The sequence below is a fragment of the Neomonachus schauinslandi genome, chromosome 11 (assembly GCF_002201575.2).
Source record: "Neomonachus schauinslandi chromosome 11, ASM220157v2, whole genome shotgun sequence".
Classification (NCBI taxonomy): domain Eukaryota; kingdom Metazoa; phylum Chordata; class Mammalia; order Carnivora; family Phocidae; genus Neomonachus; species Neomonachus schauinslandi.
In genome coordinates, this window is record NC_058413.1 from 15,375,753 (window position 1) to 15,400,361 (window position 24,609).

Sequence of the window (24,609 nt, forward strand, 5' to 3'; positions counted from 1 at the left end):
CCCAAAGAAAGCTCTGGGGACTGTACTGCGGCTACTCGGCTTAGTCCTCACAAGGAGGTACCCGATAGGCCGCAGATCCATTGCCTCCCACCCGGGGGCGCTGAATGATCTGGGGGTATCCCCACTGAAGTTAGTACCTGCGAAGCTGCGACACAGAGATTGGCTCTGGGCTCTCATTACGGAGGCCGGGGCCTGGGGCCGGCCAGCTGCGCCTCCTGGCTGAGGACTCTACGCCCCGGAGCTGCAGTGACAGCAAGGGTCGCAGATAGATACCTCAAGCTTCAGGAGGCTCGTGGCTCAGGGGCCCCGGGTGTTTCACTCCCAGGACTGCGCGAGTTGTCGCACTCACGTTGACTGGCGCTCTGCAAGAGTGCCCTCACAGCTCAAGCGATCACTCCTGCCTTAAGCCCAGCTGCCGGTCGACTCCCGGCGCCGCCATCGTTAGTGTTTGTTTTCATCCGCTTGGATGAAGGCGGGGGGAGGAAGAGGGCTATGGGGGAAATACAGCTGCCTAACCTCATCCGCACTTTCGCTACAGTTTGGACGCCCTATTTCATCTCTTTCCTCTTAATTACCATAAAAGTTGATTTCCTTTCCATGTAAATCTTTCTCACCAATTTTTCCAAGTGTCTCAGAAGGAAAGAAGGGCGTAAAGACGGGGGTCCTTTAAAGGGTGAGAACGTTTGAGCCATGTGTCGAATGTGCGCCACCGAACCGCACGCCGCCGCGGAAGCGGCAGTAAGAACGCAGCGTGGGGAGGCCGCTGACGCGAGGAGGCGGTGCCTATGGTGAGCGCCGTGGCGGCTAGTGCGCGGCCGCGGCTTCCAGTGGAGGGCCGGATCCGGCTGGGTGGGTGGGTAGGTGGGGAGTGCTGCTGGTAACGCCGCAGCCGCGGAGAGGTGGGTTGATGGTCCTTGGCTGACTTTGAGTGGCCGGCGCAATCAGATTTCTAAGTATCATTTCTAAGGCACCTTTTAAAAGTGACGGAGTCGCATCCCAGCTCTGGCTCACCCAGCCTCTTTTGCGCCTTTCTTCCAACCTGTCTGGGCTTCCTTGCTTCCTGGCCCTCAGCCTCAGGATTTGGATTTCGGGGAAGAAGGGATAGCCGGTTGTTAGAGCACACGATCTGTGTCTACCAGGCTGGACTGCGGGCAGTTTTTTGCCTCCATCTCTCTTGCTAGACTGGTTTGAGCACCCCCTCACGTCCCTCTCATACTTACCAGGTGGAGCCAGAAGGCTTGGGTAATGAAACCCGGCGTGACTAATCCCTGACCTGAGTAGTTAAGACATGTTAGCCAGTTCGTGGCCTGTGTAGTTAGGAGCAGACCTCTTTTGCCTTATGGATAATTACGCTATCGCCTCCATTAATTTTTTTTTAAGATTTTAAGTAATCTGTACATCCAACATGGGGCTGGAACTTAAAACCCGGAGATCAGGAGACCCTCCCTGTAGGGACTAAGCCAGTTAGGTGCCCCTCCTCCATTAATCTTTTGCTCTTCCCCGGTTCAAATGCCAAGCATTAAGTGAGCCACAAAAATCATCTCCCATTTTCTTTTCCTTCCTTCCTTCCTTCCTTCCTTCCTTCCTTCCTTCCTTCCTTCCTTTTTACAAACTCTAGTGTGGAGGGAGCTGCTCTGCTACATACAAAACAGCTTCCATTATCTTTTAAACCACAGCAAGCCTATGTGCAGCCATGAGTTAGTGGAGAAAAACCCAGAGTTACAGGTATAGCACCTTTTGCTTGGACAGATTGGAAGTTTGAGGAATGGAGTTGTTGTACCCTTTGAATCACTTTAAAGTCTTTGGTCTGTTTCTAATGCTTTTTTCTTTTAACCTTTACAGAGAGAAGATTATAAATGCCAGAGCCATTTAACTGATGGTTAGCTGCTGAATTCTGACACTTCCTTAAATACCTTCTTGCACCAACATCTTCACTGGGAGGAATTCAGGAAAAGTAGCAGAGGGAAGGAGAGATCACATTTACATGTACCATGGCTATACCAATAACAGTGCTTGACTGTGATCTCTTACTCTATGGCCGAGGTCACCGGACATTGGACCGCTTTAAGCTGGATGACGTCACTGATGAATACTTGATGTCCATGTATGGGTTTCCTCGACAGTTCATTTATTACTTGGTGGAGCTCTTGGGGGCGAGTCTTTCTAGACCTACTCAGAGATCCAGAGCTATTAGCCCAGAGACACAGATCCTTGCAGCATTGGGCTTCTATACTTCAGGTTCCTTCCAGACTCGGATGGGAGATGCTATTGGAATCAGTCAGGCATCTATGAGTCGCTGTGTTGCTAATGTAACTGAAGCACTTGTGGAAAGAGCCACACAGTTCATTCGCTTTCCAGCTGATGAAGCCTCCGTGCAGGCTCTAAAGGATGAATTCTATGGGTTGGCAGGGATGCCAGGGGTGATAGGGGTGGTTGACTGTATCCATGTAGCAATCAAGGCACCAAATGCTGAAGACCTCTCCTATGTGAACCGCAAAGGCCTGCATTCTTTAAACTGCCTGATGGTGTGTGACATCAGAGGGGTGCTAATGACTGTGGAGACCAACTGGCCAGGCAGCCTACAGGACTATGCTGTGCTGCAGCAGTCTTCCCTCAATAGTCATTTTGAAGCCGGAATGCACAAAGATAGCTGGCTGCTTGGTAAGTTTGCAGGTGCACATGCTTCATTTTGTAGCCATAGAAAAATGATGTAGCAGAACAGAATGAAATTTGAGAATCTATAGACCTGAGTCTCAGTCCTATTCTTGTTTTAATGAGACCTCAGATGAGAACTCTCTGAGCCTTAATTAAAAAAAAAAAAAAATGAACACTTAGAAGACATTTTATTAAAGTTTAGAAACATAGTATTTGATCCAGAGCCTCACTTTGAAGGATTTATCTTGAGGCCTATGTTCATAAATCTGAACATTGGTGATGTGAAATAAAATTACGCTGCAGCAGTGTTTTGTAGTTGGAAACAAAAGCAACAACAACCCTACAAAAACATTTCCCTTAAATACAGCTGAAATTCTTCATCAGGACAGATCTGGTTAAATATAATACATCCATACAACTGAGCTTTAACTTTTATCATGTGTAAAATGTTAAAAATAATGCCAACAGCAGTAATACCTGTTGTTAGGATTAGGTGATATATATGAGAGTTCACTATAAAGTATTGTACAAATATAAGATTTTTGTCATTGGTTATTGTCACTATGATACCTATATGAAAATGATAGCAGGGGCGCCTGGGTGGCTTGGTTGGTTAAGTGTCTGCCTTGGGCTCAGGTCATGATCCTGGAGTCCTGGGATTGAGCCCTAAGTTGAGTCAGACTCCCTACTCAGCAGGGAGTCTGCTTCTCCCTCTCCCCCCCACCCCCCCGTCACTCGTGCTCTCTGTCTCTAACTTGCTCTCTCTCAAATAAATAAAATCTTTTTAAAAAAAAAAGAAGAATGATAGCAGACAGTGCATTTCCGCAGTTCTTGTGGGAGCTCACTACACAGATCTACCCAAGTGCCATTGGGAAGCCTAACTTCGTGATGTAAGTAGGACAAGAATCCATTCAAAATTGAGCGGTGCAAACTGGGGTGACTGCATAGCTGGGAGAAATATAGTTGGGTAACAGTGATAATATCCTTGAGCCTGGCAGCTTAGTTCTGTGTGTTTGTTTGTTTTAAAGCAGACAGGATTACGTAAGCAACAGAACAAAGGTTATCTTCTATACAACATATTATGTGAGAGATAAAAAGAAACATGAAGGATTGGAAGACCTCTCTTTCAAAACCACTAATCATATCTGCACTGAGTGTGCTCATAACAGTATTTTACATGCAATAGATGCTCAGAAATTATTTCTCTTTAATATTCTTTATTTCTTCCCTGTCCCAACTGGGAAGAGACTGCTGTCACAATGATTGGTTTAGAGCTGCCAGGGTACTGCGTGTGATGTCTTGGAACTCAGTGAGTTTCTTGAGTTGTTGCTTCTACATTCTGTCATCAGTGTACCCCCTTCTCTTTATCCTACTGGACTTTTTTCTTAATCCTATCTTGTGCGGGAGCTCCTGGGTGGCTCAGTCAGTTAGGCGTCTGCCTTTAGCTCGGGTCCCGATTCCAGGATCTTAAAAAAAAAATCCAGGGGCGCCGGGTGGCTCAGTTGTTAAGCATCTGCCTCCAGCTCAGGTCTGATCTCAGGGTCCTGGGATCGAGCCTCACATCGGGCTTCCCCGCTGGAAGCCTGCTTCTCTCTCTCCCACTCCCCCTGCTTGTGTTCCCTCTCTCGCTGTGTCTCTCTCTGTTAAATAAATAAATAAAATATTTTCTAAAAAAAAATCCTACCTTGTGCCTTTTTTGAATTTCAAATTTCATTTTTTTTAAGATTTTTTATTTATTTATTTGAGAGAGAGAGCGCTCAGGGAGAGAGAGCACAAGCAAGAGCACAGAGAGCAGAGGGAGAGGGAGAAGAAGACTCCCTGCTGAGCAGGGCTCCATCCCAGGCCCCACACCCCCATCATGACCGGAGCAGAAACGAAGAGTCAGACACTTAACCAACTGAGCCACCAAGCTCGTTTCTTATGAAATGACTTTGATACCTTACTGTAAAGCCAGCCAAAGTATGCTGAGCACTTAGAACTTGTCAGGCAGTGTTGTAAGCAGTTTGCATTGGATTATCTCACTTAATTGTTATAAAAACTCTTGAAAAGTTAGGGTGCCTGGGTGGCTCAGATGGTTAAGCATCTGCCTTCGGCTCAGGTCATGATCCCAGGGTCCTGGGATCGAGTCCCGCATCAGGCTCCCTGCTCAGCGGGGAGCCTGCCTCTCTCTCTCTCTCTGTCTCTTATGAATAAATAAATAAAAGGGAAACACAGCCAATGTGAGTGATTCTAAATGTTCCCTTTAAAAAAAAAAAAAACTCTTGAAAAGTTAAATACTAATATCAACATTTTTATGGAGGAGGAAATTAAGGCACAAATATCTAAGTCACTTGTGGTTAACTTTTATTAACTTTTTTAAAGATTATTTATTTATTTATTTGTTCACCAGAGAGTGCACAGGTAGGTAGAGCGGCAGGCAGAGGGAGATCAGAGAGCCTGATGCAGGGCTCGATCCCAGGACCCTGGGATCATGACCTAAGCCAAAAGATGCTTAACCACCTGAGCCACCCAGGTGCCCCTCTGGTTAACTTTTAAAACTAGGTCACATGAAGAATTAACTCTATTTGGCAAATAGTTCCTCTGTTAAGGACTTCAAGGTCATGTAGGAATTACTTATTCTCTTTTCCTTCACACCTTGGGACCCCGGATTCAGTCGGAAATATGGCTTTGGTTTTTTTTGAGGTATTTACAGGACATAGTTGGAAATAAGGGAAAGCTGACAAATTTTTTTTTAGGTAGGCTCTATGCCCTATGTGGAGCTTGAACTCATGACAAAATCAAGAGTCACATCCTGTACTGACTGAGCCAGTCAGACACCTCAACTCTGATAATTTTTTTTTTAAAGATCTTATTTATTTATTTGAAAGAGAGAGACACAGCGAGAGAGAGAACACAAGCAGGGGGAGTGGGAGAGGGAGAAGCAGGCTTCCCGCGAAGCAGGGAGCCCGATGCGGGGCTCCATCCCAGGACCCTGGGATCATGACCTGAGCCGAAGGCAGACACTTAACGACTGAACCCACCCAGGTGCCCCTCTGGTAAATTTTTATATACTTTCCTGATTACCCTCTTTACAGGAAGAGTGGAAGTGGGAAAGATGGATATGGTAACAACATTTAACAAATCTTTATTAAGACCAATTTTGGTATCAGGCTACATGCTAGGCACTAGGGATGGGAAAAGTATACCCAGTGGAAATTGATTCCCTTAGTACTATTAGCAGTTCTAGCATATAACCCTTGCAAAGCCTCCATTACCTCTAACAGGAAAACTAGTTTGAAGACCCCTGAACTAGTATAGTGTTTCACAAATTTTCCAGATCAAGAGAGTCATCTGGGGAATTTATTAAAAATATACATCACTGGGCCCCATTTCAAACTTTGGGAATGAGAATCTTCAAGGAAAGAATCTAGACATTCATTTTTAACAGGTGCCTCAAGTGATTCGTACAAATAGGTAAGTTTGGAAAACACTGGTATCTAAAGGATTTGTTGGATAATGGGGTAATAATTTCGGGGAAGATTGCCAGTATTATGAGGATGACAAGATGGTAAAAAGGATAAGATGGCTGATCATATCTTAACACCATCAGATTTGTGGAATAGTTCTAAATTGGCCAAATGTAGAATTGATTATGATTCCCTTCGTTTTTTGTTTTTGTTTTGTTTTTAGTATGAAATCATTTTGATAAAATTTAAAACCAAGAACAATATTATATTGCTTAGATACAATATAAACAAATGCAGAGAAATGACAAACGTAGAATTCAGAATAGTGTTTCCATCAAAGGAGGGATATATGGGAGCCTCTGAATTTTTTTAGCATAATTTTACCATGGTGTCATCCTTCATCTCCTCATTCTCATCTGTCCCTTCAGAATTGCGTTACCTTATTCCTGTTATCTAAATGTACCTACTCCTACAAAGGATTCAGTCTGAGTTCTTATTTCTTCAGCTCTTGGCCTAGTCTTGTTAAGCAGCTTTGGGTAAGATCTGCCAGAATGTCTTGTGGATGACTGATCATGTAAGCAATTGTAATCTGTTTAGCAATTCTGATCCTAATCCCCTCCTGAGTGTCTGTTTTCCAGTGGTGCTTGAATTATAATCAGGTAATGACCATGGGGCATGTTATAAAAGGTCTGTATTAACTAGCTTATCCTTTATGTCTCCCCATTTAAGGCTCATACTGTTTCTTAGAGAAATGTTTAATGAATACCATTTAGTATCTCTGTGCTTTGGCATTCACTGTAAATGTTTATCTTACTCTCTTACAGCATTACACCATTGTTTCTGTGACTCTGAGTCTGACATAAGCATTTAGTGACTAGCTCCTTCTCCTTCCTTTGCCTGGCATATCACAGGATGGCTGACTGATATTTTGATCTTCTCATTGGTAAAATGAGTTTGATAATATCCTACCTGGCAGGGTCGGGATTGGATAATACAAGATAAGACTTTTTTTCTTTAAGATTTTATTTATTTGACAGAGAAAGACGCAGTGAGAGAGGGAACACAAGCAGGGGGATTGGGAGAGGGAGAAGCAGGCTTCCCGCGGAGCAGGGAGCCCGATGCAGGGCTCGATTCCAGGACCCTGGGACCATGACCTGAGCCGAAGGCAGAGACTTAACGACTGAGCCACCCAGGCGCCCAAGAGATAATACTTTCAAAGTGCCTAACACAGTGCCTGCTACATAGTAGGTATTCAATGAGTCACTGATACTATTGTCGTTATTATTTACAGCATCAGTTTCTTCAGTATTTAGTAGGTGTGAGTTCAACTAAAATAGTTCGTACTTGGGGGAAAAAAGTCAACTAAATGTAAAATTTGAAAATATTATGAGACTTCTTAAATATTTAACACCATTCCAGTATGTACAATTAATACACTGTTATATGTCAATTATGTATAAGTAAAAACATAAAAAATTTTTCTTAAAGTTGATCCAGTTCTTAAAAATGTAAGCTCCTGAAAGAAAGGAGTCCTGTATATTTTGGAACAGGACCTAGACTCTGAACAGTTCATAACTATTTACCAAAACTGATAGTGGGTCAGGAACATAGCTATTGTGCAAGTTGGTACTCCCAGAGCCTATTTGTCTCAGATTTCTAAGGGCTTGTGCCTCTGTGTGAGACATTTCATCTGCCAGCTGTAGAGAGTCAGGACAATTAAGCATCATAGAAACATTGTACTGTTTGTTGTAACAGGACTTTGCATCCCAGTCTTGAGTTTTATTTTGTTCTTAACACTGCCTGAGATCATTCGACAAGGAAGTCACCTTAGGAAAATGCCTCGTGTTTATTATTTTAATTGACTTCTGATTTGATTTCCTTATCACTCTTACTATTTGTATCATTGTATTTATGTTCTCCTTGTTAATGTGAAATTCTGCCAGTCTCTCTGTTACAAAGGCATGGTTCTAGTGAATGTAATATCTAGGAATGCCTGAGTTCTGATCTCTGCCACAGGCACTGGGACTTTCATCTTACTGTTCTTAGCACTGAGAGAATGAATGATTGTTTTCTATGAAATACTCTGAAATCCCTAGGTAGTGCTTTCAGACCTGACACTTTAATGGTAAAGTTAGAAATTTTCCTCACAAGTATTTTGAGCTCTCCTGGCAGAATTCGCTTTTTTCTCTCTTGCACTTTTTCTCTTTGGAGATTTTGAAGATTGGCTTGCTATATGATAGTTTTTACTAACCTTTTATTAAAGAACAATATCTCTGAGTTCAGAAAATCTGGGAATTTTATTTCCTTCAGTGCCTTCACCTTCTTCCCACATTTTTTCAGACGTGGCCTTTTTTTTTTTTTCTTTTCTTTTCTTTTTTAAGCTATCAGCCTTTTTCTCTGTTGTTTTTAACAAGGATATTTCCAGCCAAGACCTATGTCTTCCTTCTCATGATCCTGGCATGCCTTCTTTTTACCACATTTCCCTCTTGGTTTTTCTGGGGCACACTGGCTCCAGAGTCTGCATTTTCTTATCCATTCTCTGTGTATGTTCCTAGATTTTCCTTTCTGTTTGTATTCCAATTAGAATGATTTATGATTTCTTTGGACCTTCCCCACAGGTGACAGTTCCTTCTTTCTGCGTACTTGGCTCATGACCCCCCTTCACATTCCTGAAACTCCGGCCGAATATCGCTATAATATGGCCCATTCTGCAACTCACAGTGTGATTGAGAAAACTTTCCGAACTCTCTGCTCCCGATTCCGCTGCCTGGATGGATCCAAGGGAGCACTGCAGTACTCACCAGAGAAGTCCAGCCACATTATCTTGGCTTGTTGTGTCCTCCACAACATCTCCCTGGAGCATGGGATGGATGTTTGGTCCTCTCCAATGACAGGACCCATGGAACAGCCCCCTGAAGAAGAGTATGAGCACATGGAGTCCTTGGACCTGGAGGCTGACCGAATCCGTCAGGAGCTGATGCTCACTCATTTTAGCTAATGTGAAAGGTGGAGGGGAGGGGAAACTTTCCAGAAGGAGTTGTGACAAACTTTCCTCCTCACCACCCCCTACAGAGTTCCATCATCTAGCATGACTGAATATGTGGACACTTGTCACAAATTGACATTTAGTCTGTGTGGTTTATTTATTTATTTTTTAAAGATTTTATTTATTTATTTGAGAGAGAGAATGAGATAGAGAGGGGGGAGGGTCAGAGAGAGAGGCAGACTCCCTGCTGAGCAGGGAGCCGACGCGGGACTCGATCCCGGGATTCCAGGATCATGACCTGAGCCGAAGGCAGTCGCCCAACCAACTGAGCCACCCAGGCGCCCTAGTCTGTGTGGTTTAGAAGGGTTGTGGCTATACCAGAATATCTTGATTCATTTGCAAATATATTAGCTAACCCAAAACCAAGCCAATATTTCCCTGCTATCCACTGAACTCCAGGCTGAGCACCACTCGTTTGAAAACTCACTAGTAGCAGACATTTATGATTGTGCCTATAAAATCAAAGCAAAGGGGAAAATGGCACTCAGCCAGAATGTTTTTTATTTAATTATCTAGAGATTTCAAATGAAAACAATATTCATTTGTCCTGAATTATTGGATGGGATTTTAGCTTTTCTGCTTTGCTGCCTATATAGGCATCATCTGAGGCAAGTGTAAAGAGCAAATTTAAGTTAGGGAGTGGTCTTCTGACAAAAGTAAGTGGCTACTAATCTGAGTTTGCAGCTTTGTGTTTTTTAAGAGGATGTTAGGGACAGCCGAAGAATCCATCTTTCGTCTTTCTGCAATAGTTGGACTGTGACTTGGACCTGGTTTCTAGGGAGAACATCTGGACTCCAATCTCCTCTTTCCAACCCAGAGTAGGAGTTAGAGGCTAAATCGGTTTAAAAAACCCAAACAGCTTCAAGAAGACAAGTCAAATACAGATAAAATAGCAAGCTTACACTTTACAGATCTAAAGACCCCGATAGATTGATGGACAGAGGAGATTCACCCAGGTTTTGACAGCTCACATCTAAATAGATCACATTTCTTATGCTCATGATGTTCGAATGTCTGTTTGGCCATTCTGCTTTGAAATTCCTTGAGTAGAAGGAAGATTTAGGGAATAAAGAAGGCATTGTGAAAGCAGTAAAAAAGGTAAAAGGAACATAATTTCATGGTGTGAAATGAATTTTGGTGTTAGACCTACTTGGATATCTTGTGTGCAAAGTGATGGACAGAATTTCCCAGAAAATAAATAATCCCTCACCAAGTCTTATTCTAAAATTATACTGATATAAAAATAACCTGATTGGAATAATGAAAGTGTGAATTAGGTTCACACTTTGGTTCCTTTGCTGGGACAAAAAAGACTTTCCTGAGGGCTGTCTTGTTCCCAGTTTCTCATCAGCTCACCATGTGTTACTTCAGAATTGTGCTCTTGGATCATTTCCTACCTGCCTTTGGCAGTGTTAATCTGGTGATTTTCAAAGTAAAGAAATGAACAGCTGATGACAGAAGAAATTTGGAAATAAATTGAGGGTGACTCATCCCCACGATTAAAAACAATTATGGATTATTATCTGCTGTTTATTTCTATTCCAAATGCTATTTCCCATCATCATCCTACTCTATAAAGAGTGGGTCCGATTGGCAGGAGGTTGAGCTTGATATGTACAATGACGTCATGGAGATGAGAATGGACCACGAAGAGGTGCCTAGGAACGTTAGTTCTACTCATTGTGCAACGGAGGTGACCCGTTACATATTTTTCCTTTGTAAAATCTAACCTGTTACCAAGCTTGCTTTGTCTTCCTCATGAGGCAATATTTTAACTCTTGCAGTCTTTCCAGGTTTCCTGAGATGGGTATTTTTCCCTACAGAGTTTTGGTTCTGTTGTGCATATTGCATGAGGAAAGGATGACTGACATCTGCGTATCATAAGTGGCAAGGTAGAGTGTGAACTTCGAAAATGCCTGGCATTTTAGCCTGAAAAAAAACTACCTTAAAGGAAAATTGGGGTTTTTCATAACTCACTAGATGGTAACATGAAGCCTGAGTGGGAGGGACGGTCTTGGAGAGATTTCAAAAGCAATTTCAAGTCTATTACTTGCACATCAAAGATAATTTCTAAGTGCTGAACCGACTGAATATTGGCTGGCAGTGTTTTTCCCTGGGAGCATTTTATTTCCTAATAATTTCACAGAATAACTGTTCAAATCTATTTTTTTAATCTCCTTTCAACGTGAATTTTTATAGACCAGGATTTTTTCAGTCCTTAGTTACAGTTTCCCCCAAAATGATCTAGTGGTGGGATCAGGGTCTGTACTTCCAAATTGCCAAGGGTTTGCTCCTACGGGCTTTTTATAAGTGCCTGTGAAGTCTTCTCTTGAGGTCCTTATTGTGGATTTTTAGTATCTCCCTGGTACAGTTTTGGGAAAGAGTCAAGGATTATGTCTGTCTTATGTAAGCTTCATCTTCCCAGAGATGATGCCATCTGGTCAGCATAGGAGTTTTCCAGATTTGCCCTTGGATGTTTCAAGACCGCAAAGTCCCAGAATATACTAAGAGAAAAACCACAATATTGGGTCATCACTGGTTTACCAATTACAAATTATACAAAATAGAGATCTCAGACCCATTCTTAGTTTAAAATGAACTGAACAGAGATGGAGCTCCTTTCCTGACCCTTGGACTGTAAAGGATATATAGCAAATTAATCTAAGTTTAGACTAATGGGGTCATATAGTGAAGACGTAAAAGAGGTGGTGGGGAGAGGAGCAAAATAGAAGCTAGACAGATAACAGACATACTGTGATTGTATCCTGACCTGAAATGATAAATTGAAAACAGCTCAAGGACTGAGCTTCTAGCAGTCGCCATTCCTGGCAATGGAGGGGAAGTTAGGAGGAGGACAAGAAAATAAGAAATCAAGGAAACTTAATCATTGTGCATGCACATGTCCTCAGGACCTGTATTGCTCTCTAGGTCCAGCCCAGAATTTACGAAGTGGTAAGAATAAGAGATAACAGAATTAAGAGTTTGTTGACTCTAAGAATGGCAATGCAAGAAAGAAGGGAAAGTACTAGCTGAATGCTGGGAACACTTCAACTTCAGTTCCCTAACACATCAAATGCACAGGCTTTTTTTCTTTTTTCTTTTTTTTTTTAACGACTGCCCTCTAAACCCCCTTTGCGATAGTCAAATAGGAATAATGAGATCTCTGGATACTAAAGAGGAGCAAGGAAATTAGACCTTGAAATCCTAAGTTAGTACATTAAACAAACAAAAAAGTCCATTTGAAAGGACCCATGTTTGCCCAACAAAACATTAAGGATCTATCATTCTCTTGAGACTTTAATCCTTATATATAGAGCTCTCTTTATGAAAGGGCTGATTTCTTTGTCGTTCTAGAGTCTTAACATGTTCATACATTTTGGGGCACCTGGGTGGCTCAGTCATTAAGCATCTGCCTTCGGCTCAGGTCATGATCCCAGGGTCCGGGGATCGAGCCCCAGGTCGGGCTCCCTGTTCGGCAGGAAGCCTGCTTCTCCCTCTCCCACTCCCCCTGCTTGTGTTCCCTCTCTTGGCTGTCTCTCTGTCAAAAAATAAAATCTTAAAAAAAAAAAAATTCATGGGCGCCTGGGTGGCTCAGTTGGTTGGGCGACTGCCTTCGGCTCAGGTCATGATCCTGGAGTCCCTGGATCGAGTCCCGCATCGGGCTCCCTGCTCGTCAGGGAGTCTGCTTCTCCCTCTGACCCTCCCCCCTCTCATGTGCTTGCTCTCTCTCATTCTCTCTCTCTCAAACAAATAAATAAAATCTTTAAAAAAAAAAAAAAAATTCATACATTTCAATCCATTGATAAATTGCACCACTGAATATTTATCCTGTATAAATAATTCCAAAGAAGGAAGCACTTCCTTTAATTCTGTGAATGATTACCTGCTGTTCTGGGATCTCTCCCTTTCCCTGTGCTGCTTCTATGTCATTACCCTGCTTCTACTTTACCATCCAGCCCAAAGTGTGCACCTTAACCCACAGTGCCATGAGACCAGGCTACAAAAGAACAGAACAGAATTGCAACAGCAAAACCTACAATTGGCTCATCATTTTGGCTGCTCAAGGCCCAATTCCTCTTCCTGGAATTCCTAATAAGATGACTCAGGGTACTGCTACAGAGTTCTTTCAATCCTAGGTTCAGGCCCAATTTCTACCATGCAGAGTGTAGTAGATGTTGCTTAGAGCCCAGAGCCAATATAAGGAAAAATTTTCTCCCCTTCTTTTCCCTCCCTTCACCCTTCATCCCAGCAATTCCCCCATGTTTACATGTCCCAAGCCTCTTTTCCTGGCTTAGTCTTTACAAGTTCCTTCCGTGTGATTGGCAGTGGCTAGGTCCGTTCTTAGGGGTACCAACTGTCCTGGTTTGCCCAGAGCTATTGCAGTGTTAGCATTGAAAGTTCTTTGTCCTGGGAAACCCCTAGTCCTCAGCAAACTGGGACAGATGGTCACCCTACTTCAGGGGAAGCATCATCCTACCTTCAAGGGGGTGACTCCTCCAGGAGAATCCAATCAGAATACAATAATCAGTAATCAACATAAGAATGAATTATTGAGGGGTGCCTGGGTGGCTCAGTTGGTTAAGCGTCTGCCTTGGGCTCAGGTCATGATCCTGGGGTCCTGGGATCGAGCCCCACGTCGGGCTCATTTAGCTGTTTCAAGACAGCAAAGTCCCAGTATATATTAAGAGAAAACCACAATATTGGGTCATCACTGGTTTACCAATTTCAAATTATACAAAATAGAGACCTCACACATATTCTTAGTTTCTTAGCTTCTCCCTCTCTCCCTTGCTTGTGCTCTCTCTCCCTGTCTCTCTCTCTCTCTCAAATAAATAATTAAAAGTCTTAAAAGAAGAATGAATTATTGAATCATAACACCAATATGTAAGCATCAGTGATATATCCCAGTATGATCTTTACTCTGCCCACCTGGTTTCTTTTTTTAAGTCTTCCTCCAGTGTGAGGAGATTCCTGTAGGTTTGAGGATTTCAATTCCTGATCTCTTGTGATCTACTCTTCTGTCCACATTGACTCCCATAAGAGCAAGCAGTAGTTTACTGTCACACTGAAGCTTAAATCCACACTTGAGAAGAAACAGTTCTCTAGAGAAATCTATCTATAGAGATGCAACTCTGCCTGCAGAATAAGCCATCTTTTCCATGGTTTCACAGACCAGTTTAGCCTCAGCTTCTCAAATATCTCCATTTTCAGGTGATGATCTTAGATTTTTTTTTTTAAGATTTTATCCATTTTTTTACAGAGAGCGTGAGCACAATCAGGGGGATCGGCAGAGGGAGAAGGAGAAGCAGGCTCCCCGCTGAGCAGGGAGCCGGATGCGGGGCTTGATCCCAGAGCCCTGGGATCATGACCTGAGCTGAAGGCAGACTGAGTCACCCAGGCGCCCCTGATTTTAGATTTATATTTGCATAAACTTCAGGTGTTTTTCCCAAAATAAAAGTCTCCAATTTTTGAAAGACTGAAAATTGCTTGTAGCCTTGAAATTAGTTTCTTTAGTTTTTCTCACTGAAATCAAGCTTTCAAAACAATGTTATTTGGGTCAAGTTTGAATGAGGGCTGTGGCTTTAGATGCTTATGCCCCACAAGCCTTTCTAAGAAGGAAGCTTCTCTAAAACATATATTCTGGGAATAGAAACTCAGCCCTGGATGACCGCAAAGGGAAGTCTATTTGCTGCTCCTCATCTGGCTTCAGGAATGTGGCAGAGACTGCTTATTTAGTTGGCACTTAGTATTCTTTGGCCCTTGACTTTTAGAACTGCCCAGGATAAAGACTAATTCCCGGTTAGGTGTGGGTATGTGACTAAATTCTGGCCAGTGGAATATAAGTGGGAATGTCCTGTGCTATTTTCAAGATATGTCCTTATGGCGGAAGACATGCCTTTCTCTTTTCAGCTTCCTGCTGGTTGGAATGTAGACATGGTGGCTAGAGCTCGAACAGCTGTCTTGGACCTGAGATGAAAGCCACTTATTGAAGATGTCAGAGCAACAGGATGAAAGCCTGGTCCCTGACACCAAATGGCCACACCTTACCCTAGGTTGTGCATCTCTGGATTTCTTTTATATGACAGAGAAATAAATCTCTACCTTGCTTCCTTACTCTTTTTGTTTATGTGCAGTAGGTCCTAATCATTAATAAAAAGGTCACAACTGCCTCTTTCCAAAAGCAGCAATACCTATTACACAGAAAATGTTTGGGAGCAACATGCATATCCAACAATGGGAAGCAAGGTCAGTATATCCTCTCAATGCAATATTGTGCAACTGTTAAAAATAACAACTATTAAAGATTTAATAGGGAAATGATCTAATGCAAAACAACACTGTTGTATCTCTGCTTAAACTTTAAAACATTATGTAGGATATTTCCAAGGACTGCATGGGAACATGAACCAATTAAAACTTTGTGTTTTGGAAGCAGATTCTTTTTTTTTAGACTTTTGTAAATGTTGTTATAATGTTTACTCATTTTTAAGTCCCCTAAAACAGTAGACAACGAAACGCAGTGTTTTGTCCTCATATTATGGATGCTGGTTTTATCCTGTATTATATACATGAGTTGTCCCTTAAATATTGTTATAGACTTAAAGGAGGAGATTTTTAAAAAATTATAATAAATTGTAAATAAAGCTAATGTTGTAAGGATGTGGTCTTTTTATTTTTTTAAGATTTTATTTATTTATTTGACAGAGAGAGAGAGTGAGAGAGCACAAGCAGGGGGAGCAGCAGAGGGGGAGGGAGAAGCAGGCTCCCTGTAGAGCAGGGAGCCCCATGGAGGTTCAATCCTAGGACCCTGAGATCATGACCTGAGCCAAAGGCAGGCGCTTAACTGACTGAGCCACCCAGCCGCCTTGAGGATGTGGTCTTTCACTTTGATTAGATTACCCGCTCTTTAAGGGCTGGGACTATCTTACTTCTTTTTACACCTTTATTGTCCAAGTCTCCTCCCTCCCTCCTTAGGAGGGGATAGGGTAGACTGTATTATTTATTGCCCACACTTGGTAAATCCATATTTGGAGTGATCTATGTGATTTATTGAATTGACCTAGGATGTACAGATTAATCCACATTTGTGCTGAGCATATTAGTTTGTCTACTAAGAGACTTCAGAAAGGGGCTATTGCTGTGAGGATGAAAATGTCAACTTTGTCAGGTTCTGACCCAGAGAATTTTGATTATTATGTAAGAAGCACACCTGTGGTCCCAGGCCTTTGGAATAAAATTAAAAAGCATGTGTTTTGGGCGCCTGGGTGGCTCAGTTGGTTAAGCGACTGCCTTCGGCTCAGGCCATGATCCTGGAGTCCCTGGATCGAGTCCCGCATCGGGCTCCCTGCTCGGCAGGGAGTCTGCTTCTCCCTCTGACCCTCCCCCCTCTCATGTGCTCTCTCTCATTCTCTCTCTCTCAAATAAATAAATAAAATCTTTAAAAAAAAAAAAAAAAAAAGCATGTGTTTTTTTGTTTTTTTTGTCCTGCCTTCAGGTCAGCCTACAAAACCCTGAATTTTCCCAGCTTCTCTTTGCTATGCTTTGCTAAAGTGGAGCTTTAACAGCGATTACTCACTTTATTTCTCAGTCTGGATTCTCTCTCATTGTCTCTCTGTGCCTGTTATATATATGTATATTTATTTACCTCACTGTCCGTGAGGAAACTAAGAGTCACACTTGCTCAGCTGGGATAAATAGTGTTGGGAGTGCATAATGTAGTCGCTGAACTGCCACGTGTTACTCTGCTATGACTTGATCTTCAACACCCAAGAAAAACTCCAGTGCTCTAAACAACTTAGCTGGCAACCAACACAGAAAATGGCAGAAGCACCGGCTACTTTACTCCACGGCTTATGATCTGGGTTTGTTTATTCATGCCTTGGACAGGAGTCGGACCTAGAGTTGGAGCTGAGCTGTTTTTCGGCGCTCGACTGCACTTCCTCGAACGATTGCCTGGGCGCTCTTCCTTCGATGTCTGAGGCGTTCGTGTATTCGGTGATCTTTTGCGCCGTCTTCTTGCTTGATGTCTTCTGAGCGGCGGCGGCGCCGGGTCGAAGGCTGACTTATCCGCGAGGCCTCTCGCTCAGGCTGCTTTCTCCCGCTGGTCGGTAGAGCGGACCCCTTGCTTCCTTCCTGCCTCTTCTTCCAGTCGGTGGCTGAGTCCCCCCGCCGGGCTGCAGACGGAGCTCCCGCCCGCCTTGCAGGTAGGCCCGGGAGGAGCCTGGGAGGCCCGGCCCGGCATCCTTCCGCCGGCGGGTTGAGAAGACCTTGGCGCCGGCGGGTGGGTGGGTGGGTCGGCCGCGGAGACACGGCCGGAGGTGGAGCTACCCGGCTGTGTTCGGGGGCGCGGTCGGAGAGGCGGTGGGGAACTGAGGGAGAGGCCGGAAGGAGGGAGAGATGCTGGGGCTGCTCTGCGCGGTTCGGTAGGAAGGGAATGTTGGGTCTAGGGCGGGTGTTGGCACCCCTAGTGTGGGGGGAAAATCGCTTTCCAGGAACGGATAGAGCTTTGCGCGCTTTGACCCTCCGTTTCTCTTCCCGCCTCCCCACCCCCACGGCTCCGGGTGTCATGACTCAGTTGCGCTGGGGACCCCCTCTGAGTCCGGCCTTTGAAGGGACCTTTGAGTAGGTGGAGGCAAGTGGGAACATGGCCCCCAGGCTACTCTTAGCGAAGTGTCATGTTCTTGCTTTTTTGGGGTAGGGAAACTGAGACTGAGTTCTGGTACTTGACTTTTCCCCATGTCCCCAAAAGATCTTTAAATGCACCTTAAGTCGTTTTTTTGTCATTTACAAGTTCGCCTTTTTTTTTTTCCTATTTACCTGTCACTTTATGCACACAGAGACTTGTCGTTTGTGATCCCTCCTACCTAGGAAATCAGATTCTGTCACTGGTACTTCATAAGTAAAGAGACCATGCTGGTTTTGCTTGTCAAAGTCTGTATCATTTTCGTGAGAATAGCAATGACAATTCTGTTTCTTGATAAGAAAATTTCGTTTGCTGTCCAGTTTGCTTTCTGGTTGATACTTATTTCTTCTCCTTCCCCTCAGCTTGTTCTCAGTGGAAATCTTCTAACTGTGGTGTTAAATGGGTTAATGTCCAACGGAGAATGGTCAAGATTTTGAAATCAGATATTTGTCTTGAGAGTGCTTTCTAGGAAGAATCCAGAGGCAGCCCAAGGAGGCGCGTTCGGAACAGTTTTATTATATTTGATTAGTGGTTTAGTTATGCATATACTAAACAGGTTGTGTGTAAGAATCATTCAAATATTGAGATATTTAAATAGAAAGTTAAAATTCCGGCAACTCCATTGTGTTTTCCTTTTCTCTCCCAACTTGGAAACTTTGGGGACTAAGTGTTCTTATTAATTTTATTTTCATTGGATTCAGTGTCATGATCCTAATTTGCGTAGCTTGTTTGTTGAAAAAAAATATTCAGGCTGGAGGTCATTCTAGGTTGAATAAGTATTTCCATAGTCTGTAGAATCAGTAGGACAGTGGTTTTAAGAGAAAATAGACTAAATTTCTAGTTCTTAGATGGAAACTATACAAGTCTATGATTTTTTTTTTTTTAGAATTCTCATGAGTTTTGGAAAGATTATTGTTCCTCTATTTTTTTTTTTTTTTTTGAGGTCAGCAATATTTAAATGTAGGGCCTTGATCATGAGAGATTTCCTAGTTATCAGGACCTCAGTACTTCCAGAAAGGGTTTAATGAAGAGCCACCAGACTGTGGAAAATCTACATTGGGAAGTTAGGCTAAGAATGTGTGCTCTCTGGAAAAGTTTTTATGGTAGAAGAGAAATTTATAACAGAGGAAAGAATTTAGAGAAGGCCGTGACATTATCTCCTGGGGATTTATTCTGCATAGAATTTATAGTTAGTATAGTATATCAGCAGCTCCTAATTAATGCTAAATAATAGATGGAGTTTGCTGTGAGTGTCACAAAAAACGTTAGGAACATTTTGTTATGTTTCTGTAGGAGATAATTAGGAGAGGTTTAAGTTGGATTGAAGAAGACAAGAAATTTGGTTTTGGTGCTGGTGGTGGGGTTATAGGTATAGAGCTTCTTATGAGCTTCTACCCTGCTTTTTGACAAATTCACTCCACTGTTTACCTTTCTTGGTTAAATCTTGTCTGTTCTGTCTGTCAGATCAGGCTCTCTTCTGGCATTTTCTTTCAGAAACTTACGGGTTCAGAATGTGACTTAATTGTTCTATCTTCTCTTTTAGTGAGAAAGTTCTTGGGGATTATTAAGATATGAACTTCTTTGAATATCTTCTAGAACTTATCCTGGAAGGAGTTACGTCTGTCACTTGGAAAAGATTAGTTATAAATGTCATTTGAAAACAATTGGTTATTTTTACTAACTGTAATAACTTCTTTTTATACTGTATAATTTTCAAAATATTTTCAACACGTTAGGAATCGTATGAAACTTTTATGCTTTTATTTATTTATTTTTTAAAGTAAGCTCCACATCCAGTGAGGGGCTTGAATTCATGATCCTGAGATCAAGAATTGCATGTTCTACTGGCTGAGCTAGCCAGGTGCCCCAAAACTTTTTTTTGATCATGCTCCTTTCTGCTCCTTATTAATACTGAATCCAAACATTTATGATCGTCAAGGGTCTTCATGAATGTTGACAGTTTTTGTTGACAGTTTATCTCACTATTCCCATTTATCTTGCCCTGAAAGGAGTTGGAAAAAAAGAGTTTTGTTGTTAGCACACTGAGGTCTCTTTTTTTTTAAACAATTTTTTTAAACCTTTTTTTTAAGATTTTATTTATTTGACAGAGAGAGACACAGCGAGAGAGGGAACACAAGCATGGGGAGTGGAAGAGGGAGAAGCAGGCTTCCCGCTGGGCAGGGAGCCCGATGCGGGGCTCGATCCCAGGACCCTGGGATCATGACCTGAGCCGAAGGCAGATGCTTAACGACTGAGCCACTCAGGCGCCCCTAAACAATTTTTTTAAAGATTTATTTATTTGCCAGAGAGAGAGAGCACAAGCAGGGGGAGCTGCAGGCAGAGGGAGAAGCAGGCTCCCCGTTGAGCAAGGAGCCTAATGCGGGACCCGATCCCAGGACTCTGGGATCATGACCTAAGCCGAAGGCAGATGCTTAACCGACTGAGCCACGCAGGCGTCCATTTTTTAATTTTTTTAAATTTATTTTTAAAGATTTATGTATTAATTTGAAAGAGAAAGAGAGTGCACGCTCATTGGGTGGGGAACAGAGGGAGAGGAAGAGAATCCCAAGCCGACTCCCCACTACCACATGGGGCTTGAACTCACAACCTGAGACCATGACCTGAGCCAAAACCAAGAGTCGGAAGCTCAAACCGATTTAGTCATCCAGGCGCCCCAGGTCTCTTTTTTTAAAGATGTGTCTTGGCCTTGATAGAGTTATTTTGGGATGGGATGCAGATCTTTTTGCCCAGTGGTTTGTTTTACCAAAAAACAAAACAAAACACAAAACCCTTAAGTTCCTTTAATCATAGTCATTCTTGTTTCTTTCTCCAGTTGTTTCTCATAAACCCAGAGAGAACTTTCTGTTTCTTGTCATAATTTCTTTTTGTACAGAAGTACTATGGTACAACCTGTCCCGTGGTTTGGGGGTAATTTACATTTTATATTTTCAAACCCCTTTTCCCCTCCTAGTTAATTAGATCTATTTTTTTTCCCTTTTTGCAAAGCTAAAATTAGTTACTGATAGATAAAAATTTTGTGATCAGTTATTGTCAGAACGTATTTATGTGCCCAGTAGTATGTGGCAGTCTGCCAAAGTGATGTGGTAAGAAGAAGACAGATTAAGGAATCAGGAGACCTGGGTTTAAGTCCTAGGCTTATGAGCTTCCTTAGCTGAGAAATCCTGTACAAATTATTTAAGGAGGCGATAGGGAAGGTTACTGCCCTTTATTGGGCATGTTCTTTATATGTATTATCTCATTGAATACTCATAGCAGTCCTTTAAGGTGAATATTATTTTCCCAGTGGATACTGAACTCAGAGAGAGTAAATAATTTGACCAAGATCACAGAGCAGTATGTAGCAGAGCTGGGATTTAAATCCAAGGCTTTGAATACTTTTATGAATCTGTATTTAAAGAATGGGAAAGAGAATACTTCTATAATACTTCCGTAGAGAAAAAGTACATGAAACTGCCTTAAAAAGGTAAAGTGCTCTTCAGATGTTAACTGCTGTCCTATCTTACAGAAACAATGAGTAGATGTCATCTAGGTTCTTGGACACCTTGCTTCTTTCTTTTTTTTTTAATTTTAAAGATTTTATTTATTTATTTGACAGAGAGAGACACAGCGAAAGAGGGAATACAAGCAGGGGCAATGGGAGAGGGGGAAGCAGGCTTCCTGCGGAGCAGGGAGCCCGATGCAGGGCTTGATCCCAGGACCCTGGGATCACGACCCGAGCCGAAGGCAGACGCCTAACGACTGAGCCACCCAGGCGCTCCATCTTCTTTCTTTTTTTTAATTTTAATTTTATTATTTTATTTTTTTTACCTTGCTTCTTTCAAGGCAACATTATGCCTGACAGTCATGGAGGAGAGAGGTGACAAACATTAAACCAGCATGGGAGGAGCTTACTAATATGTAGGTGGAAAGGAGTGCCTGCAAGTGCTAGTGAAAGACAAGTTTGAGGTGCTGCATGTTTATGAGGTGAGACTGAGATATTTACCCCCTCTCTTCCAGTTAGTCTTGCCTGTGCATCTGTAGATTAGTAACTTTTCCATCTTGTTCTCTGTCTCTTCTTGGGGTTTATAATCTCTACTTCTCCACCCAGACTTCTTCCTTTCTTCATTGAGTACTGTTCTTGTACTTTGTTGTTTCCTAAGGTGCAATATATTCCTCACAGACCTTTTGGAACTATTTCTTGATTGTGACTCTTTTTCTTTCTTTCTTTTTTTTTTTTAAAGATTTTATTTATCTGAGAGAGAGAGCACAAGCAGGGTAAGTGGCAGATGGAGAAGCAGGCTCCTCACTGAGCAGGGAGCCCGATGCAGGGCTCGATCCCAGGACCCTGGGATCACGACCTGGGCTGAAGGCTGACACTTAACCGACTGAGCCACGCAGGTGCCCCGATTGTAACTCTTTTTCAACCCTTACCTTTTCAGACTTTTGTTCATCTAGCAAATATTTATTTAATGCTCATTAGATGCTGGGATACAAAGGTAGACATGAGTGTACTTGCTCTTACCAAGTTTATTCCAGTGGGGAGCAGAGTTGACTAGGTACCTGGTTAATATTGAAATTTAAGCTGTGCTCTGAAAGAAACAAATGGGGGCTGACAGAGAGATAAAGGAGTGAGGAGGGCACTGGGTTTTCTTAATCCTTAATCCCTTTAAAAAGTTGCATTCACAGCATATCATGATTCACTAAATTAAGGTTCTCTTGCTGCCATCACAGTGGAAGTCTTCACTTAAGATTGTTACATGTAATATTTGTTCTTGTATGATGACACTGGATTTGGCATAATAAAGGATGACTGTGACTTAGAAATGTCCAGCATGCTTGGCTAATAAGTTTAATTTTTTACTTCTAATGTGACCTGAATTTAATTGGTTCTCATTTATTAATTTTTTCCAATCTAACTGTTCTTTGGAAGTTGAGCTCAATGAATTTAAACATTGAATACATGCCTTCAGGTTTATTTGTAGCAGGGACTAAGCTGAAGTTCTTAGCCTTATGTGAGGGGAAAGACTTTGAAGGATTGTCATGAAATTGAGAGAGGGAATATGTAGGCTACTGCTGAATATGTGTAAACAATAATACAATGTACAATACAATATATACAGTACAATAATACAATCTTGTTTGGTACCTTTCTTCCAAGATATTACAAGTATTTTGTAGTATTTTTTTTTTTTCCCTACTATTTCTGGAATTGTATTTCTGGAATTTTTTTTTTTTTTTTTTTTTACTTTTAATTGGAATTGTATTTTTTTTTTTTTTTTTTAAAGATTTTTATTTTATTTATTTATTTGAGAGAGAATGAGAGACAGAGAGCATGAGAGGGAGGAGGGTCAGAGGGAGAAGCAGACCCCCCACCGAGCAGGGAGCCCGATGCGGGACTTGATCCAGGGACTCCAGCATCACGACCTGAGCCGAAGGCAGCCGCTCAACCCTTCTGAGCCACCCAGGCGCCCTGGAATTGTATTTCTATCTGTAGAATTAACTGAGGCAAATTTCACATTTCATGATTTCATCATTTGTTTATTTCTGCTTCCCAGGATAGAACATATATTCATTCTCCCATGAACCAAAATTACTTTGTTTTAGGTGTGTATGTTTATGACGTAATGAAACATTTCAAGTTTTGCTGAGTTGCTTAGGATTAATATGCTTGTTTGATTTGGGGAGAGAATAGGAGTAGTTCAGTCTAGGTGACCAGTGAAAACAGGGTAGAAAAACATGTCTTTCCAGACTCTTGAATAACAGCCTAGTGGTACTGATTCTTGGAGTCAGGCAGTCTGAGTCCAAATCCCAGGGCCACTATTTACTAGCTCTGCAACTTGGGCAAGTTACTTTACCTCTCTATGCCTTTCCTCATGTGTAGAATACCATGCAGTTGCGAGAATTGAATGAGTTAATATATGTAAAACATTTAGAACAGCAGATAGCACTATATATGACAGCTGTTATCATTTTCAATATTACTATTATAGCATGATAAGGATTTTTTTTTTTTTAAGATTTTATTTATCTATTTGACAGAGACAGCGAGAGCAGGAACACAAGCAGGGGGAGTGGGAGAGGGAGAAGCAGGCTTCCCGCGGAGCAGGGAACCCGATGTGGGACTCTATCCCAGGACTCTGGGATCACGATCTGAGCCGAAGGCAGCCGCTTAACGACTGAGCCACCCAGGCGCCCACATGATAAGGATTTTATGTTCCCCTAAACAAGAACAAATAATGGTGATGCTTAGATTGAAGTTTAGTGTCTTTTGAGACACCTTGAATAGGAAATAGGAATTTAAAGCAGCATATTTGTCTCTCCTTTCTCTGTGTGCTTCAAATTAGAGGATGCATCTTTACTGGGAAAGAGAAACCTAGAAAGCAACAGTGTCGGAAAGAATTCCAAATAGAAAAGAAATGGCAAAATTTTGAGGATTCTGTAATATGTGTGGTAAAACAGGCCAGAGCTATTTTAGGAACAGAAGAACATTTCTTTGCAAAACAGGTAGAAAATTTTTAGCATCTGAATTTTACCATCTATTTGAACTGTGATTAGTGGTTGAAGTATTTGGAAGAAGTTGACTTAAGGCACAGAAAAGAATGATATTTAGGGAAAAGTCAAAGCTACCAAATCACCTTGGGTAAACTTCTGGAAGAGTGAACATATTTTACGTATAGCGGTGAAGACTGGGAATCCAATAGAGTTAGCTTTTTTTTATTACTCTTGTTCCTTTATACCCTTGTAAATTGTGGGTGGCTTCAGTCTTTGCCTTAACTGTT

General features: G+C 42.1%; 2 protein-coding genes across 5 annotated transcripts in view; one reads left to right on the top strand and one right to left on the bottom strand.

Moving 5' to 3' along the window:
• The window catches only part of ATG13 (autophagy related 13), a 55,410-nt gene extending 54,929 nt beyond the window's left edge, over nucleotides 1-481 (bottom strand). For all 3 annotated transcript variants that reach the window (XM_044919141.1, XM_021685416.2, XM_021685410.1), the window contains exon 1: nucleotides 138-481. The gene's annotated coding sequence lies outside the window, so the exon portion shown is untranslated. The remainder of the gene's footprint in view (nucleotides 1-137) is intronic.
• On the top strand, nucleotides 170-10,656 carry HARBI1 (harbinger transposase derived 1). 2 transcript variants are annotated; one of them, XM_044919142.1, is made up of 4 exons: nucleotides 170-440; nucleotides 1,843-2,661; nucleotides 8,720-9,229; nucleotides 9,435-10,656. In XM_044919142.1, the coding sequence occupies exons 2-3, from the start codon at nucleotides 1,992-1,994 to the stop codon at nucleotides 9,097-9,099; spliced, it is 1,050 nt and encodes a 349-aa protein (XP_044775077.1). In that variant the 5' UTR covers nucleotides 170-440; nucleotides 1,843-1,991; the 3' UTR covers nucleotides 9,100-9,229; nucleotides 9,435-10,656. The 2 variants fall into 2 exon arrangements, with proteins under 2 accessions (XP_044775077.1, XP_021541084.1); XM_021685409.2 differs by lacking the exon at nucleotides 170-440 and adding an exon at nucleotides 816-899.
• Nucleotides 10,657-24,609: the final 13,953 nt, after the last annotated feature.

Bases quoted from the DNA above. Each gene is read 5' to 3' on its own strand.
- HARBI1 (XM_044919142.1), top strand. From the start codon at position 1,992: ATGGCTATACCAATAACAGTGCTTGACTGTGATCTCTTACTCTATGGC. The intron at 2,662-8,719 runs GTAAGTTTGCAG...CCTTCCCCACAG, and splicing joins CAAAGATAGCTGGCTGCTTG to GTGACAGTTCCTTCTTTCTG.